At 57.3% G+C, this 16053-nt stretch overlaps 2 protein-coding genes and 1 non-coding gene across 3 annotated transcripts in view; 2 read left to right on the top strand and 1 right to left on the bottom strand.

Annotated features, from left to right (window-relative positions):
- FANCI (FA complementation group I) overlaps nt 1-3995 on the top strand; it is a 24660-nt gene extending 20665 nt beyond the window's left edge. Inside the window, exons 32-37 of the mRNA XM_074880325.1 lie at nt 221-277; nt 358-417; nt 1153-1239; nt 2280-2375; nt 2934-3059; nt 3858-3995. Of these exons, the coding sequence (XP_074736426.1) occupies nt 221-277; nt 358-417; nt 1153-1239; nt 2280-2375; nt 2934-3059; nt 3858-3923 (492 nt within the window). The 3' untranslated portion in view covers nt 3924-3995. The remainder of the gene's footprint in view (nt 1-220; nt 278-357; nt 418-1152; nt 1240-2279; nt 2376-2933; nt 3060-3857) is intronic.
- Nucleotides 3543-14949, bottom strand: POLG (DNA polymerase gamma, catalytic subunit). Its single transcript, XM_074880326.1, has 23 exons — nt 14870-14949; nt 13704-14339; nt 13179-13374; nt 12559-12726; nt 12139-12285; nt 11878-11957; nt 11223-11405; nt 10931-11091; nt 10595-10715; nt 10300-10524; nt 10051-10171; nt 9827-9892; nt 9591-9713; nt 9173-9333; nt 9001-9054; nt 8786-8903; nt 8180-8315; nt 7832-8078; nt 7616-7738; nt 7134-7302; nt 6683-6891; nt 5413-5573; nt 3543-4344 (listed from the first exon to the last, which is right to left on the bottom strand). The coding sequence occupies exons 2-23, from the start codon at nt 14279-14281 to the stop codon at nt 4283-4285; spliced, it is 3609 nt and encodes a 1202-aa protein (XP_074736427.1). The 5' UTR covers nt 14282-14339; nt 14870-14949; the 3' UTR covers nt 3543-4282.
- A 98-nt stretch (nt 14950-15047) lies between these two features.
- TRNAR-UCG (transfer RNA arginine (anticodon UCG)) lies at nt 15048-15120 on the top strand. Its single transcript has one exon. It is a non-coding gene; the product is annotated as a tRNA-Arg (tRNA).
- Nucleotides 15121-16053: the final 933 nt, after the last annotated feature.

Below are 16053 nucleotides of genomic sequence, written 5' to 3' on the forward strand. Positions count from 1 at the left end.
CCATAAAAACGGGACAGTGGAGCTAGTTTGAGACAAGGTGGTGAATTCCCTTAGCTCTCACACAGCTCTGGAGTGCAGACATGGCGTTTGGGATAGAGCAACCCACTGGGGAGGATAGTTCTTGCAAATCCTGCCCTCCCCGCTGTGCCGTTAGATGAGCTGCTTTGAGCCCTGCCTGGAAACAGCCTACCTAGAAGGAACTATTCTGTTTTCCTTGCAGTATATCCAAGCTTGCCGCAGCACCTCCAGTACCATTCCGGGGAGGCTAGAAAAGCTGGTGAGTGTGAGCAAATTGCTGGAGGAAATGGCTCATTGTCTTGAGTTGGGAGTAACACCAACCTCTCTGCTTCTTCGCAGGTGAAGCTCTCAGGTTCCCATTTGACCCCACAGTGTTATTCATTCATTACTTATGTCCAGGTAAGGCCTAAATTAACTGTGGCAAAAGTCTATCAGTCAGCATCAGGCTATCTGATGCCGAGTGGTGTATCAGCTGCAATACATGGACACCTTTGGGGATTATTAATCTTCTTGACAATGATTTGAGTTTCTTGTATTTCAAGCTTTACTATGTCAAATAATAGAGTAAGGCTTTTCAGCACCGTTGGGACCAAGCATGTTGATTTCTGCTTGAGCAGGGAAGGAAGAGTGTTTGGGGAGCTGGTTTATCTTTTATTTTCCCACCTCTGTTCATGCCATTTTTATTTTTTTTGGACGAGATTAATACTGCTGTTAACCACAATGGCAAATAAAGGTCAACGACACTGCAGTCATCACAGTGTAAAGTAATGTGGGTGCCAACAACTGCAGAGCTGAAGATGGGATTTCGCTGTTTGGAGAGGAATTGGATGCTTGAGTGAGGAACTGTACAACAGACATGGCATATTGGGGAAGGTGTAGTGGTGTGCAGAGCTACCACTCCTGGGGACTTCTCACCCATACATATTTCTGAATGTATAAATTATGAAATTAGCTTTTCCTTCCTTCTTTTTTTGAGATTACCCCCAAACCCATCCTTCTTGTATCTTGTATGACCTTTCTGCCATCTAGCTGGACATGCTGTTAGCTGGCCAGAGCCAGGACATCTCTGGCTTTACTTGGCTGGCCTTTCTTCCCTGCTTACCCTCTAATGCCACATCTTTTGGCATCCTCCAGAACATCCACAGTGAGAGCTTAAGCTTTGCAGAAGAGAAGAAAAAGAAGAAGAAAGAGGATGAAGCTGCCACAATCTCCACAGTCATGGTAAGATTGACTCACTCTCTATTAGAACATGGGCTGTATTTGAACTTGGGATCATACTTCAAGGCTTGTATTACCTGGTGGCTTCTTATAGATCACCAATGAGAAATTGTCATTTGAGCCTGTAAGTAAAAATCAAATTTATTGTACCTTAACTTTGGAGAAAAGTCTAAAAAAAACCCCAAACAAATAAAAAAACAACCAAAAACCAAAACCAAAGCCACCTTCACTAAATGCAGCATAAAAGCTCACAGACATGAAACAAAGGTAAAGTCAGGATGATCTGTCTTGTCTGATATTTTATCATTTGGGGTAAGCTATGAAATTACAGAAATTGTCTAATATATCAGAACCAATACTGCACTCTGTTTAAGTGTTTCTTAATTTTATCAGTACATTTAAAGTAGTGGCTTCCACTAAACTAAGGCAGTTGAGAAGGGCGGGATGATTTGGTTGGGAGCAAGTGAGCAGGCCGGCAGGTTCTTGGTCTCTTTATGCCCTTTGTGCTCCCAGCCAGCATCTCCTTTGTCTTCTCAGTTGTCCCAGACACTCCTGTGATGTTAAGGGTTTAAAAGCCACAAGCATGATCTTCCTAGCTGTTCCCCGAGTGTATGGAAATGGGCTGAAATGCTGCACATCCTTTTACCACTCTTGGCACCATGGGGAACAAACATCAGTGGTGGTAAATAAACAGGGCAAAAATGTGGTGAAACAGCAGTGTGCTCATTGCCTGGAAGGCAGATGCTTGTGATGCCTTTGCAGAGCTGGAGCAGAGGAAGCTTTGCTCTGGCTGTCAGGTACATCAGGGCTGTGGACTGCAGTCAAAGTACAAAACAATACACGGGAGAGCCTCACTGCAGAACCGTTGTGGGAGCCAATTTAAAACCAGTAACAAACTGGCAAGGCTTGCTGGGGCAGGACTGGTATGGAGCAAGGCTACTGAAGATGCTTTTCTAAACTGGAGTGTTGAGCTCTTCATGTCATGCTGCAGCATTGTTGCTCACTTCCAAATCTGATCTGTCACCCTCCTTTCTGCATTCCAGGCTAAGGTGCTTCGGGACACCAAGCCAATCCCAAACCTGATTTTTGCAATAGAGCAATATGAGAAGTTCCTAATTCACCTCTCCAAGAAATCAAAGGTAACGTAAACCAGAGCTCTTCTGTGACCTAAATTAGGTGGGACAGTGGCATAGTGGAGGGCTATTGCTGTTCCACCTTTTAAAATCTTCACTGCTGCTCAAAGCAGGAAAGTGTAAGGACCTTACCACACTTCCAGCCTTTGCCCCAGCTCCTGGCCCAACACTACTGGAGTGCTGTCACACTGGCAGCAGCAGCTGGCGATGGCAGTACTCGCACTGTGTGCTAAGTTTCTGCTTATCCAGAAACTCACACCTAATGCTAGCTTTCCTCACCCCGCTCCCTCAGTCTTGTTTCATAAGGAGATAAAGGCACCACCCTGAGATACTCCATGAGAGTGAGAGTAACTGGTAATCACTTGGCTTTTACAAAACCATAAATAGCTCACTGGGTTGCATGGGGGCAGGTGGTTTTTCACCTACTTTTTGCTTCAGTCCTGCATTATTGCTGTGATGGACTCAGCCCCAGTGCTGTGCAACGCACCAGGCAGGGTAGAAAATTAAACTAAGATACTAACGGCATAGTGTCCTCTCCCCCTGGTTTCACCTTGGTTGCTGCAGGTGAACTTGATGCAATACATGAAGCTAAGCACCTCCCGGGACTTCCGCATCAACGCCTCCATGCTGGACAGCGCGTTGCAGGAGCGTAATACGGAGGATGCTGAAAATGAGCCAGACAACGACCAGGTCAGAACTCAATTTAGCTGCTTTTACTGACATGTTTCCCCCTCTTCTGAGGCCAACTGTATTTGTGAGCTGTTCAGGTATGTGTGAAATCAGGACAGTTTGTCTTCCCTGGGTAAGCTCTTGCTTTAATACTAAGGTGATACAAAGGAGTTAGTCTGGCTAACGTCCCCTACACTCCAGGCCTCTGCCTTGAGTGACCTTCATTTCCATGCACCAACTGTCTGTAGCTCTGGTCTTTGGGAAGTGAGACTGCTCTTAAGGCCTTGTTGTTTGCCTCAGCAAGCAGAGAGGTCTATCAGCATTACCTCTGAGGACCTGCTGGCTGGCCAGGATCAGACCTTTACAGCATGATGTGGACTGGTTTTGTAGATAAACAGCTGGCAGGGCAAATGCCTTAAGGCATTGTTCTCCTCTCCTTCCTCTACTAGATAGTGCTGGTGAAGGCAGCACAACCTGTGCTGGATAAAAAAAATAATCATCTACTTTGCTGATTGTCCAGGTTTTTATTGGTGCTTCTGTCCATATTTTCCTGAGTGTTTCAACAAACTAAAACCCAGCACAAACAGTCCCTGTCCTGTGCCCTTCATAACCTGGGGTCTAAGTTCCACCATGAATAGGGGGGACACAGAGAAAGTCTCAGTGGGTGAGAGGAGTCCCATATTCAGGTCATTTTGTTAGGGAGGAAAGAGCTAAATCCTGTTCTGCACATCTGGTTTCTTGCTTTAGGTAAACATTCCTTAGACTAAACACACCAAAACAATCACACTGTGTACTGCTACCCTCTCCCTCCCTCTCCAGAGCAGCACCGCAGAGCAGACAGATGAGAACCAGGAACCCAAAAAGAAGAGACGGCGAAAAAAGTAAAGCTGGGGTTGCTGCTGCCTCCTCCCACAGTGCCTGTTCTGGGGCAGGCTCACCCTTGTCTTGGAGAACTGCATCTATGGAGACGATGGTTTGTTGTTTCTCTTGCCAAATACTTGTGAGTTCTTCCTTCGTGCCCATGGGCACGCAAGCAGCAACTCTGGCCCCTGTCTTGAGTTGTACAGCTGGCTACTGCCCTCTGAAGCGCCTCTGCTATTCGAATGTGCTGCTATCAAAATCTTCTTCCCCGGGAACATCCCTTCTTACAGCAAAAAGGAAACAGAGTGACCAGGACCTTCTGAAAGGACAGCCAGGCTCTGGCACACGATCTGGACAATTGTCATTCTGGCACTCTAGCGTCATCACTTCTTCTCCAGCGAACCTTTGGTTATTTCAATTAGCTGATATATATCCAGTGCTTCTCCTGGAAGACAATGGGACAGTCAGTTCCCTGCCTTCTGCAGTACACTCAGACTGTGTAACATAAGAGTGACGGTCGTGATTTGCTTTAGTTCAGAGCGTGTAGCACAAAAAGCCCTAAATTTATTCAAACTTCTGGTTTGTGTGGTGGTGTGAACGCAGGAACCAGCACCAGTAGGAAGCTGGAAACACGAGCTGTTCTGCCTTGGAGCTGAAGCGTGGTGCTGTGCGCAGCTCCTGAGAAGCAGAGGGGCGACAGCTTCCTTGGGCAAGGCTGCTTTTGCTGTTATGTTTTTGCTGACCCTGATACGATGCACTTGTTTAATCTCCCTTTTCGCCCTGTTTCTAAAAGCACCCTTTGCCTGTAAGACCCCTAATAAAGGTTATTTAAGGTGGAGTGTCTGATGTGTCCAATGACTGAGAGAAAAAAATCTGAGGGCAGGTTCTTCTCCTTATCTGGGAAAATACTGCCGCACATGGAGGAGGTGCTGTTTAAAGCTGCTCCCAGCCAAGAGTTAAATGTTTGCTTGCAGCCCTTAGAGGATTATAGCGAGTGCAAACGGGATGACTCTAGGCCTTGCTGGGGAAAAACACAGCAAGGCCCAGGCTGGTCTCTGTGCTGAGCTAAGGGGGAGTGGGGAAGGAGAGAAACCACTCGAGACTGAACAAGTTTGGGTCTGCAGGGAAAAATATCCAGGGTTGTAGAGGCACCTCATTTCAGGGAGGGAATGTTTCCATCGTGGCTGTGTTACAAGCGCACAGGAGGGCTCCTCTCTGAGGGGCACAAAGCACATGTGTGCGTGGGATAACAGCCAGGCCCTGCTCATCGCCATCAGAAATATTTGGCAGCAGCAGCACGAACTACTTGGGGACTGAGAAAGAGGTAGAGGGGGGCTGGCAGGGGGTGGCGGTTGCCCAGGTGGGCAGAACAATGCATCAGGAAGCAGAGGGGCTCAGGAGGTGCCTCTGCTGCACGGAGGAGCCCTCGGGGAACGGCTGCTTAGGCCAAGTGCTCCGCCTAAGCTGGGGAGGCTTGTGCAGAGGGGGGTCAGCTCACACGAACACCGCTCACCTTGAGGGATGCCGTACTTCTTCTCCATCCCAGTTGGATTTGATGGCGTCGTGCAGGTCATGGTCACCTCTTTCCTTAAGCACTGGTCAACATCCACTGCGCTGAAGAAAGCCACTGACTGGGGCAGATCCTGGAGGCCCAGTTTGTAGGCAAACATGCACCTGGAAGAACAAGAGACCAGGTGGGATGGTGCCACACATCACCCTTGGCCTTGTCACACCTGGCTGTGATCAGCCAGAGCCTCACAGAGCACTGGTGGCCATCACTAGAGGTTACTCTGCACCCACGTCCCTCAGCAGCTGGAAGACGAGGTGCTGCTTAAAGTACCAGGGTGGGCAGGAGGGTCAAGTATTGCTAAAGTGGATGTGGGAGGAACAGAGCAACGGTACATTGAACCTCCGCAGAAGAAAGGAAGAACCCAGCCCTCCCCTGCTGGCTAATCCTCCCAGCCAGAGCAGACGCTGGATTTTCCCAGCAGGAAGCCCTGTGCTCGCAGGAACCGGCACAAAGGCACGAACGTCAGGGCGTCTGCCCCCGCCGCGCCTGCCGCGCCGGCACAGAAAGGCTGTTTGCCGTATCCCTGCCTCGGCGCAGGAGAAAACAGCTCAGCTTCGGCCGGCTCCCATATAACCAAACACCCCACAGTGCCGGGAAGGGGATTTGGCAAAGCTGGATGTGCCGGAGCCAGATCGAAGGGAGCCCTTTGAGGTCAGGAGCTTTCTAGGCCGAGCTTAACTTTGCATGAGGCAAGGAAGCAGCGGGAATGCCCCACGCTGCGGAAGGGCAGCAGCACAGGTGCTCGCAGCAGAGACAACAAGCCATGGCCCTCCCTGACCCCTGAAGGCAGCGGGGAGATGAGGGATGGGGACAGTTTCAGGCCCCCAGCTGCTCAATCAAGCCCAAGGGCTGCTGCCACGCCACGGTGGCAGACGTGAAGGGAGCAGAAGGTGATGCGCTCGCACCCCAGCAGAGCAGAACGATTGGCCCTGTCTCTGCAGGACCCAAAAGCTGACGATATCCCTCTCTTGCCAGCACATTATCCCTGGAAATCGAAGCCGAGCTCCATTTATAGCCACCTGAGTCACACGTGAAGGAACTGCAACCTCCAGCGCTGCCAGCTTCCCTTGAGCAGAAAGAAACTGCTCTGCGCCAGCTTGCTGCGGGCAAAGCTAATGCCTTTGCTGCCACTCCAGTCCCTTGAGCTTGACCTGTCCCACCCCAGAGGCACTGGTGCTCGTCCCCAGGAGACGCCACAGCCGCCACATCTCACCTTGTGAGGAGGTTGGTGATCTGCAGGGCCAGGGCCGCCCGGTAGCGATCTTGCTGCTGGACCAGGTAGCGCACCTCATCGTGGATGCTGATGCAGAAGCGCCCATTGATGTCGAACTCCTCGAAGAGCCACTTCATGGCAACCAGCATGAGGTGCAGGTAGTCAACGGCTGAGCTCTGCACCACCCAGTTCACTCTGCTGGTCAGAAACTGGTGAAAAGAAACACAGATGGATGCTAAGAGAGCACTGGGGTCCAGGGCCTGGTCCCAATATAGGATAGCTCCTGGGAGAAGTCCGTTAAATTCAGGGTTGTTGGGTTTTCTTGATGGCATGCAGATAAAGGAAAGGGGCTTCCAACATGGCTCCAAGAGCCTACTGGGTCTTCAGCACCTAAGAGCTGAACTTTCTGAAGACAAGCCAAGCTGAGAGCAGCACAGAGCCATATCCTTACCTCCCCCTTGACCATGGCAGGCTCCAGGGCCCTGCTGATGTGACAGCCCAGCACTGGGGTCTGCGGGGAGGGGGATAAGGCGATGCTCTCCAGTTTGTTGAACATCTCGGACTCGGTGCCTCCAGCCCACACTCGGTTCTCCACCACGTTCCACTTCTTCCTCCGGGACCTGGTAGGGCAGAGGTGGGGGGGGTTGCTGGAAGCGTGGGAGGAGGCTGCAGGCCCCGTTTGAGAACCTCAAACACTCCCTCCCGGTTTGGGGCAGCCAGATGAACCCCTGCAGCCTCCTGCTGCTAATTTTTCACTGGGAGAGACTAGGAGCCCCCAGGCCAAACCTACTCAACCCTGGGGAGGCAGGGAGGGAGGGAGGACTGGGACTATCCAGCCCCATCTCCCTTCTCTGCCCACCACCTGCGGGGCTGCAGCTCCCCCCGCCTCGCACCCCAACGCCACCAGAGCTGCGCAGGGTCAGAGCATCTCACCTTCTCACAGCTTCTCTCTGGAGCCGCTGGACATCCTGGGCCGACACTGACCCATCCTCCGCCCTGTCCACAGCCAGGTCCAGCTCCCTCACCAGCCACTCCCCCTCCTCGGAGAGATGAAACCTGGAAGGGAGAGTGACCCATGCCCAGGTTCCCCCGGGACACCGCTACCACCCCAGTCCCTGCTGCCCCTCCACTTCCCCCAGCAGCACCCACCTCCGGACGCCCTTGGTGACCGCATACATCTGCTGCGCCTTCTCGCGCGCCTGCTGCTGCGTCAGCCGATGGTTGAACTGCATCAGCAGCCGCTCGGCAAAGGGCTGCCCGGCCCCGTAGATGCGTCCATAGTTGAAGACCTTGGCGTGCTCCCGGCTGATGCCCACCGTGGTGGCTGTCTTGCTGTGCAGGTCTGTCGCGTTGCTCTTCTTCCCCTGCAGAGTCATCCAGCCGAAGGCCGTGCAGCCTGCCGGGGCGGAGCAGGGGTTGGACACCAAACGGGAGGGGGCTCGGGGGTCATCCTGCTACCCAGCAAACCCATTCCCCCACGGCGCAGCCCCGGCTCACCGTGCATGCCAGCAAAGTGCGCCTCGCCGAGGACAGCAGCTATCCAGAGCTCCTGGGAATCCACGTCCGCGCCCACCAGTGAGTAGCCAGGTGGCACCTGGACCATGGCTTTCAGCTCGCTGCCCACTCGGTCCGCCTGCGGGACACGATGCCCAGCTCAGCACAACCCCCGCACCTCCCTCTTCTCCTCGGTGGCACAAGAGCAGCCTTCCTCCCAGAGCTGCGATGTCCCAACACAGTGCTCCCCATGCCCCTAAATTTTGCTCTGAAAGTCAAAACCGGGTTTAATGCACATGTGGTGCCCACTTGGTTACTCCCCCCAGGCTTCTCCAGGACAGAAGAGGAGCCTGGGGAAGGACAGAAACCAGTGCTGCAGTGTTTTCTTCTCCTTTCACCAAATTCTGAAGCTCACAAACCTCTGCTGACTCCTTCCCCTCTCCCAAAGCCAAAGCACATCAGCAAGAGAAGGGCCCAGCACCAGCCCTGCCACCTCAAACCCCAGCAACCAGCTCCAACTCCTATTTCCAACTCACGCGGCTCCCACCAGTCCGGAACACACAAAGGGTGCCCCAAAACACCCCCACAAGGACCCGAGCATGGCCATACCCGCGCATTGCTGGCCGTCAGCCACGTGGGCTCCACTGCCCGGCGGGTGATGGTGCCTGCAGTCACCACCTGCGGCAGGATAGCGCCGTAATCATCCTCCTCGTTATAGTCAGGGTGCCTGGGACAGAGGTGAGGGTGAGCATCATCCTGTGAGACCCCTTCCAGAGCAGCACAGAGGGGACCATGGTCCTGGCTGGGGCTGTTCCTCCCCATACCTGGTCACCACGCGAGGCAGCTCCCCTTTCTTCAGCCACACCACCATCTGGGAACTGCAAGGACACGCGACAGGCAAGATGCTGAGCCCCCCACATCTGCACGACCTCCCCCAGCCACGACACAGCCCCCACCCTCAGGGTTGTCACGATTCAGCTGAAGGCAGCTGCTCACCTGATCCGCTTGTGAGCATTCCTCCAAAATGAGATCATTTTGTTAATCTCGAGGGCTCTGGTCCCGTGGGTGCGGCCCACAGCGGCACGCAGGGTGCCGTCCTCCATCTGGGGCAGGAAATCCTTGGCAAAAGGGCTTCCCACATTGTTATCGTTGCCGTCCTTTAGCAGCAAAAGACATGCTAGGGCTCAGCGTGCCACCACTCCGTATCAATAAAGTTCTGTGCATCTCCCTGCCCCAGCTACAGAGATGCATTTCCACCACCCAATCCCATGGGACAAGATCATGGGGGGTCCCAGGAGTGCTGCAGCACCAGAGTAACAGACAAGGTGACACAGCTGGGCAGCAGGACGAGAGATGCCGGGACACAGGGTGGCCAGGAAGCCCCCAGGAAAAGCCCCAGGAGCACCCAACTTGCCTTGTGAGGCAGCTTGAAGAACCAGCAGCCAGGGATGTTGACATCATTGTAGGGACCATTGCCATGGTGGTACAAGGGCTGGCTCCTCATGTCCACCAGCTTGCACAGCTCATCCATCTCCCCCTGCGACCAGCAATGACAGGTGATGCCAGGAATGTCCCCAGGCATGGCAGGAGGGGGAAACTGAGGAAACAGGGACCAATCCACCACCCCATCCCACAGAAAACTCCCTTTACCTGTGCCAGGCTCTGGTCTGCTCTGTCCATTTTCTCCTCCAGGTCCAGCTGGCTCAGCTCCTCCACCTGCAGCAGAGGGACCATGGGGGAAGCCAGATCAAACACCAATTCTCCAGTGATTTAACGTGGAGCCACACACAGGGCTGGTTTTCACACACACACAGGAAGAAGCCCAGCCCCACATGTCCCTCCCACCGGAGATGACCCTCCATCCCTTCCTTCACCTTCTGCCACATCATGCTGCCGTCCATCACCAGCAGCTCATCCTCCACAGCAGCCTCTGGCCCTGGGGGCTGCTCCTTGCCTTTCTCCAGGCAGTGCTGCCTGTACAGGTACTCGATCACCCTGGCAGAGGAGAGGGCAGGGCTCACACACCCGCAACGGGGCCCAAGGGTCCAGGGCAGCACCTGGGCAGGGTCCTGGGGAGTTCCCAAACCCCTCCATGGGGCATCCCCCAGCTCAGCACCCCTCACCTGTGTGGGCAGGAAGGGCCCTCTGCCTCCAAGGAGGCTGCCAGCAAATTGTCCTGCCGTCCCGGCACCAGGTAGCCCCAGCCATGCTTCTCTGAGTAATGGAGGGGGAAGCCATCCCAGGCCAGGCGCATCAGCTTCGGGGTCACTCTCATCTGCAGGCTGATGAGGCTGGGTCCCGGCACCCACCCTGCCTCCTCCAGGCGTGGGCACAGCTTGCGGTACCAGCTGGGCAGCAACAGGGATGGGTCAGACAGCGCAGGGTAAGCCCCGGGGACACCCAGGGCCCCCAACTCACCCCGGGTGGCCTGGCAGGTGCTGGAGTCTCTTGGGTTGCAGCGCGACCGTCTCCTTCAGACGCTCCAGGCAGACCTGGCTCGCAGGGGCTTTCAGCTCATCCTCACTGGGGGGGCCAGGGTCTGGTGGGGCAAGGAGAACTGACTGGCAAAGAGCCCTCTGTGCCACCCCACTGGGGACGGGGACCTCGAACCAGCTCCCCGCCTCATGTCCCAGCACAGGGACACAGGCCAGTGATGCTTCATCGTGCTGGCACCAATCCATGTCTCTTCACCTGCACACCTGTGGGAAGGCACCCCTCGAGCATCCCTCATCCCCAGGGATCACCAGCACTCACCTTCCTGCCACTCCTGCGCGGACCCGTCTGCGTCTGCCACTGTCGTGGAGGCTTTGCTGTTCCTGTCCTGATCCTTCTTCTTCTTCTTCCCTGGATTCTTCTTCTGCTTAAACTCCCGCGTGTCCCACTCGAGATCCCAGAGCCAGGGGTCATCCTTGTACCTGCCAACACACCGCTGTCACACTGCAGCTTTGCCCCCCTCCCCAGCGCCCACCCACAGCCCCCCATGGACCACCCAGTGTCTGGTCTCTGTCCTGTGAGCGGCAGGACCTATACCCCCAGCCCACAGTACCTGTCCTCATGCAGCAGCTGGCAGGCATCATTAGCCAAGTTCATCAGGGACTTCTTCATCTCCTTCTGCAGCTCCTCATAGACGCCCTGAGCATCATCCAGGTACCTCTTCCAGTTCCCGTTGACCGGCAGGTAGGACACCCCCATCTCCAGCATCCCTGCAAACGTCACGGGGTGGGGGCACCTAGAGCCCGAAGCAGCGAGGAATTAGATGTCTGCTGGAAGAGATTTGCCCTGGAAGCACCAGACTATGACAGACATGAATGTGTCTTTACCTCGTTTCCCCGCCCCACATGACCATCGATGTTCTTTCCCTAAACTTGTAAGGATCCCTGTATATTCTTCCTGCTCTGCACATAAATTGCTGCCCTAAAAACAACCCTGTGCAACAACCCCAAAGCTGTACCACTCCGATCTGCCTCATTTAAGTTTTCTCGCCTCCTCCAGCCACACTGTGCTGCTGTTTATTCCTTCTCACCTACAGGAGAGGGTCTGAAGTCCCTCCTGAAAAGGGGTTCAGAGCCGCCCCAAACTCCCACTGCAACCCCAAGGACAAGAGGAGCTGCATCCCATCCCCTGAGGGACCACGATCCTCCCCGCTGCTGGCCAAGCCCACAGCCCTTGGCCAACGCCAGCCAGAGCTCGGCAGCTCTCACCTCTCCATGAAGAGCGGCAGCTGCTGCTGAAACACCTCGTGGGTGGCCTGGACATCATGGGCACAGTACGACATCAGGTCCTGGGGGCAGAGGCAGGTGAGAGCAGGGCAAAGCACCGGGGTTGCGGGAGGATGGGGGTGACAAACCCAAAGCCCTCGCAAGAAAGGGTGGCAAAATGGAAACTACCCCAGCAGCTGCGCTCGCCCCGCTCCCATCTCCAGCTCCTGCTGCCCATCGGGAGGTTGGGACGGCCGCCCGCACCTGGAAGTGACTCCTGATGTCGGCCATGGTCCCCTTCACAAAGAGCTCCCGCGCCTCCTTGTCCAGCGGCTCCCCCCCGACGTAGAGCGCGTGCACGTCTGCCAGGTTGTTGATGCTGCTGACGTGCACCCAGTCCCACGAAGCGATCTGCAAACAAAGCGGGGGGTCAGACCGTGCGGGACAAGGACCGGCCACAGCCGAGATCAGGAGCAGTAAAGGATGCTGCTGCTCCATTTTAAACCAAGGCCACCTCATCTGGAAACGCTTGGGAGAGCTTCACCCAGCAGAGCTGCTCCAACAGCTCCTACTCTGCCAGTGCAGAAGCAGATGGTCCCAATACAGGAGCAAACGCTCCTGTTACAGGATCAAACAGTCCCCTGCCACGCAGGCCACTGCCAGGGGCTCAGCTCCTTTACTCACAGTCGGTCCCTCCGTTTTGCTGCGCGTTTTCTTTATGTGCTGCTTGACCTGCTGCAGTCCCTTCCTCTTGCCGTGCTTGGCAGCCATCCAGAGGCTGCGCTGGAAGCCCGTCAGCCCCGAGATGGCCATGTGCATGCTCATGGTGTCCAGGAAACGCACCTGGGAGCCCTGGAACACACCAGGGGAGAGAAAAAGAGATGGTTTGGGACATGCTAGAGGAGAAACGTGCTGCCAAAAGTCCTGCAGCTGCCAGCAAGCACCACCGTGTATTACAGAGCTGCAAGTCCTCTGCTCAGGCTGCTTTTGTCAAGGAAATGCTTTGCCTCCCAGCACCCCACTTTTGAGGGCCAAGAGCATCCCCAGTGCAGGCTGTAAGCTGCTTAAAGGTTCCTGCCATGTCCCCAGCTGCAAGTCTGCAGCCTCCACCAACTTTACGGGATGCAAGAATACCTCCCCTTAAATGCATCAAACCTCAACCTGTTCTGCAAGATGAGACAAGCACAACCCTGGGGTATCTGTGCAGAACAGCATCTGCCAAAATAACTCTGAAAAGCCAGTGCAAATGACTATTTGGGTAACAAACTGCAGCTGCCAGCACGAAGCAACGGCACCACGATTACCTGGATGAGGTACTGCTCCTTGATGAACGCCCGGTCGAAGGCCACGTTGTGCCCCACCACCACTCTCTCCGGCCAGTCCTGCTTGCCAGCACAGCCTGCGCCTGCTGGGCTCTCCAGGGGAATGAGGTCGGCCAGGGTGAGGTGGCTGGCCCAGGAGTAGCGCTGCTCCAGCAGCCGCCTGCTGCACCACGAGTACCTGCGGAGGACAGGCAGCACCCCCACAGCCATAAGAAATAAAGTAGAGGCTCCCATGACCAAAAGCACCCGCTGTGATGTGGGTGCTCAGCAGGATCCCACCCGCGGGAGGGAGGCGACCGATCCCGGGGAGCACTGCGCTCACTAACCAGGACACACGTCCCACATCCCAGAGCCACACTCGGGGGCTTTGCTGTGCTTTCCCTGCAAGCCAGTGGTGGTTTGCAGGAAAAGGCTCCACTCGGGAGCATCCCTATCCTTCCCAAAGCTGCGTCCCCCTGCCGCCGCGATGAGCATGACCCCAGCATCGCAGCCAGCACCGCATCTCACCAGGCGTGCGGCGAGACCGCCACGGCCAGCGTCGGGCAGTGGCCATCAGCCACGCACACCTCCACGTCCAACACCACCGCCCGCTCCTCGGGGAAGTCGACAGCCTCCGTTTGCCCGTCAGGGCCGTAGCGGGTCCAGCCGAGCTGCCAAGCCCACTGCGCGGGCATGGGGGGCAGCTCGCACCGCAGCAGCTCGTTGGCCGCCTCCAGGTAGGGCAAGCTCTGCTTCTGCGCCAGGAGGCGAAAATGCTCGTCGATGTTGTCCCCGTACATGCGGGGCAGCTGCAAGTCCACGTCGGGCAGCGTGGAGGTCTCCTTGCCCCACAGGTCATGGCGCTGCAGGTGCTCCACACTCCTCCGGATCTCCGTCGCCGAGTAGTGCACCTGGGCCCCCCGGAAGATCTGCTCGTGGAGGCTCCTGGACAGCATCTGGATGTTGAGGGGGTTCATGCGCCGCTGGCCCCTGGCAGGCTCCTGGCTGGGGGTCTCCGGCAGCGGGCGGCTGGCGGAGGAGCTGGAGGTGCATCGCTGGGGCTCGGCGCAGCCCCTCACCCATCTCCTCCTGAGCAAGCGCCTCATCGCCCCCCGCCCTGGGCATGCACCTCCGGCACGGGCGGCTCCTCCCGGGCGGCCGGAGCTGCAGGGGGAGAGCCACGGTGAGGGGCGAGCTCGGCACGGCTCGCCCAGCCCCGCCGCGGGGCAGCCCTGACCGCCGCCACGGGCACCGCGCGGCCGGGGGGGGCCCGGCTGCCCTGCCCCCCCCGCGGCCGTGTAACCCCCCCGGAGCCGTGCACAGCCCCCGGAAGTACACGCCCCGCCCCCCCGCAGCCATGCACCCCCCCATACAGCCGTGCACCCCCCTATACAGCCGTGTGCACCCCCCGCAGGCATGCACCACCCTTATACATTGTGCACCCCCCTATACAGCCGTGTGCACCCCCCCGCAGCCATGCACCCCCCCTATACAGCCGTGCACCCCCCTATACAGCCGTGTGCACCCCCCCGCAGCCGTGCGCACCCCTATACATCCGCGTACACCCCTCAGCGGGCAGGCACCCCCCCATACAGCCGTGCACCCCTCTATACAGCCCTGTACACCCCCCCGCAGGCCTGCACCCCGCCATACAGCCATACATCCCCTACACATCCACCACGCGCCCCCCTCACCCCCTGGTCACGGCGGCGCCGCCTGGGCCTGGGCCGGAGGGCGGATCCAAACCGGGGGGGGGCCCGGGGGAGCTTCCGGCCGCGCTGACGTCCGGCCCTGTCCCGCCCCCCCCCCGCGCATGGTACGTTCCGCCGGCGGCGGGCTCAGTAGGACGCGCGGGAAAGCGGTGAGAGAGGCGGCCGCGTGGCCTAATGGATAAGGCGTCTGACTTCGGATCAGAAGATTGCAGGTTCGAGTCCTGCCGCGGTCGATGGGAGTTCCGGTGGCAAGAGCTCCTATTTTACACTCTGCTCCATGGGGCCGGCGGTGACACGCGGCTGCCGCTTCCCCGCCACCGGGGCTGGCAACACCGGCGTCACCGCGCGCGCTGGGTCGCGTTTTGCTCGTGTTTTTAACGGGAGAAGGGGGAAAAGGCGGAGGGCGGCTCCGTGCGTAGCCCCCGGAGCGATGGTGGCGGGGCAGGGCGGTCCCGGGGGGGTGCACGGGCTCCATCCACCCCCCCAGCCCCGGGCAACCAGGGGAGGCCAGCCCCGGGGGTGGCAGGGCCAGCAGCCACGGTCCTGCTCCCCGTCACCTCCTTGCAGCCCCCGCTGTGTTCACGTCAGGGATTTACGGGGCGCCTCGCAGCCCCCCAGCAGAGTTCAACAGCACCCACCCGCACCCCAAAACCTCATGCCTTAAAGCTCTGAGGCCTGAAGGGTGGCTTGGGACAAGTGGTGGGGTCCAGGGTCCCCTCGCCCAGCCCGGCTAGGGTGGGTGATCTGTGCAGCCGGTAAGGTGAGAGCTGGGGAGGGGTGTGCACGTGGGGACACCTGCAGCCCTCACTGCTGGGGCATGGGACACGCGTGGGGACATGGCGGCGAGTGGGGATGGCTAGAGAGCCGAAAATGACCGCAGGGTGTAGGGTGAGGGGCTGTAGGGTCCCGGGAAGGGGCTGTAGAGTGCTGGGAATGGGGTGTAGGGTGCTGGGAAGGAACTGTAGGGTGCTGGGAAGGGGATGTAGGGTCCCGGCAAAGGGGTAGGGTCCCGGGAAGGGGGTGTAAGGTGATGGGAAGCAGCTGTAAGGTTCCGGGAAGGGGGTGTAGGGTGCTGGGAAGGGGGTGTAGGGTCCTGGGAAAGGGCTGTAGGGTGCCGGGTAGGGGGTGTAGGGTGCTGAGAAGGGACTGTAGGGTGCTGGGAAGGG

This window comes from Strix uralensis, chromosome 11 (assembly GCF_047716275.1).
Source record: "Strix uralensis isolate ZFMK-TIS-50842 chromosome 11, bStrUra1, whole genome shotgun sequence".
In the NCBI taxonomy this organism is placed as follows: Eukaryota; Metazoa; Chordata; class Aves; order Strigiformes; family Strigidae; genus Strix; species Strix uralensis.

Bases quoted from the DNA above. Each gene is read 5' to 3' on its own strand.
- POLG (XM_074880326.1), bottom strand. From the start codon at position 14,281: ATGAGGCGCTTGCTCAGGAGGAGATGGGTGAGGGGCTGCGCCGAGCCC. The intron at 10,716-10,930 runs GTGAGTGCTGGT...TTGCCCCACCAG, and splicing joins CGCGCAGGAGTGGCAGGAAG to ACCCTGGCCCCCCCAGTGAG. The intron at 8,079-8,179 runs GTGAGCCGGGGC...CCGCCCCGGCAG, and splicing joins GCACTTTGCTGGCATGCACG to GCTGCACGGCCTTCGGCTGG.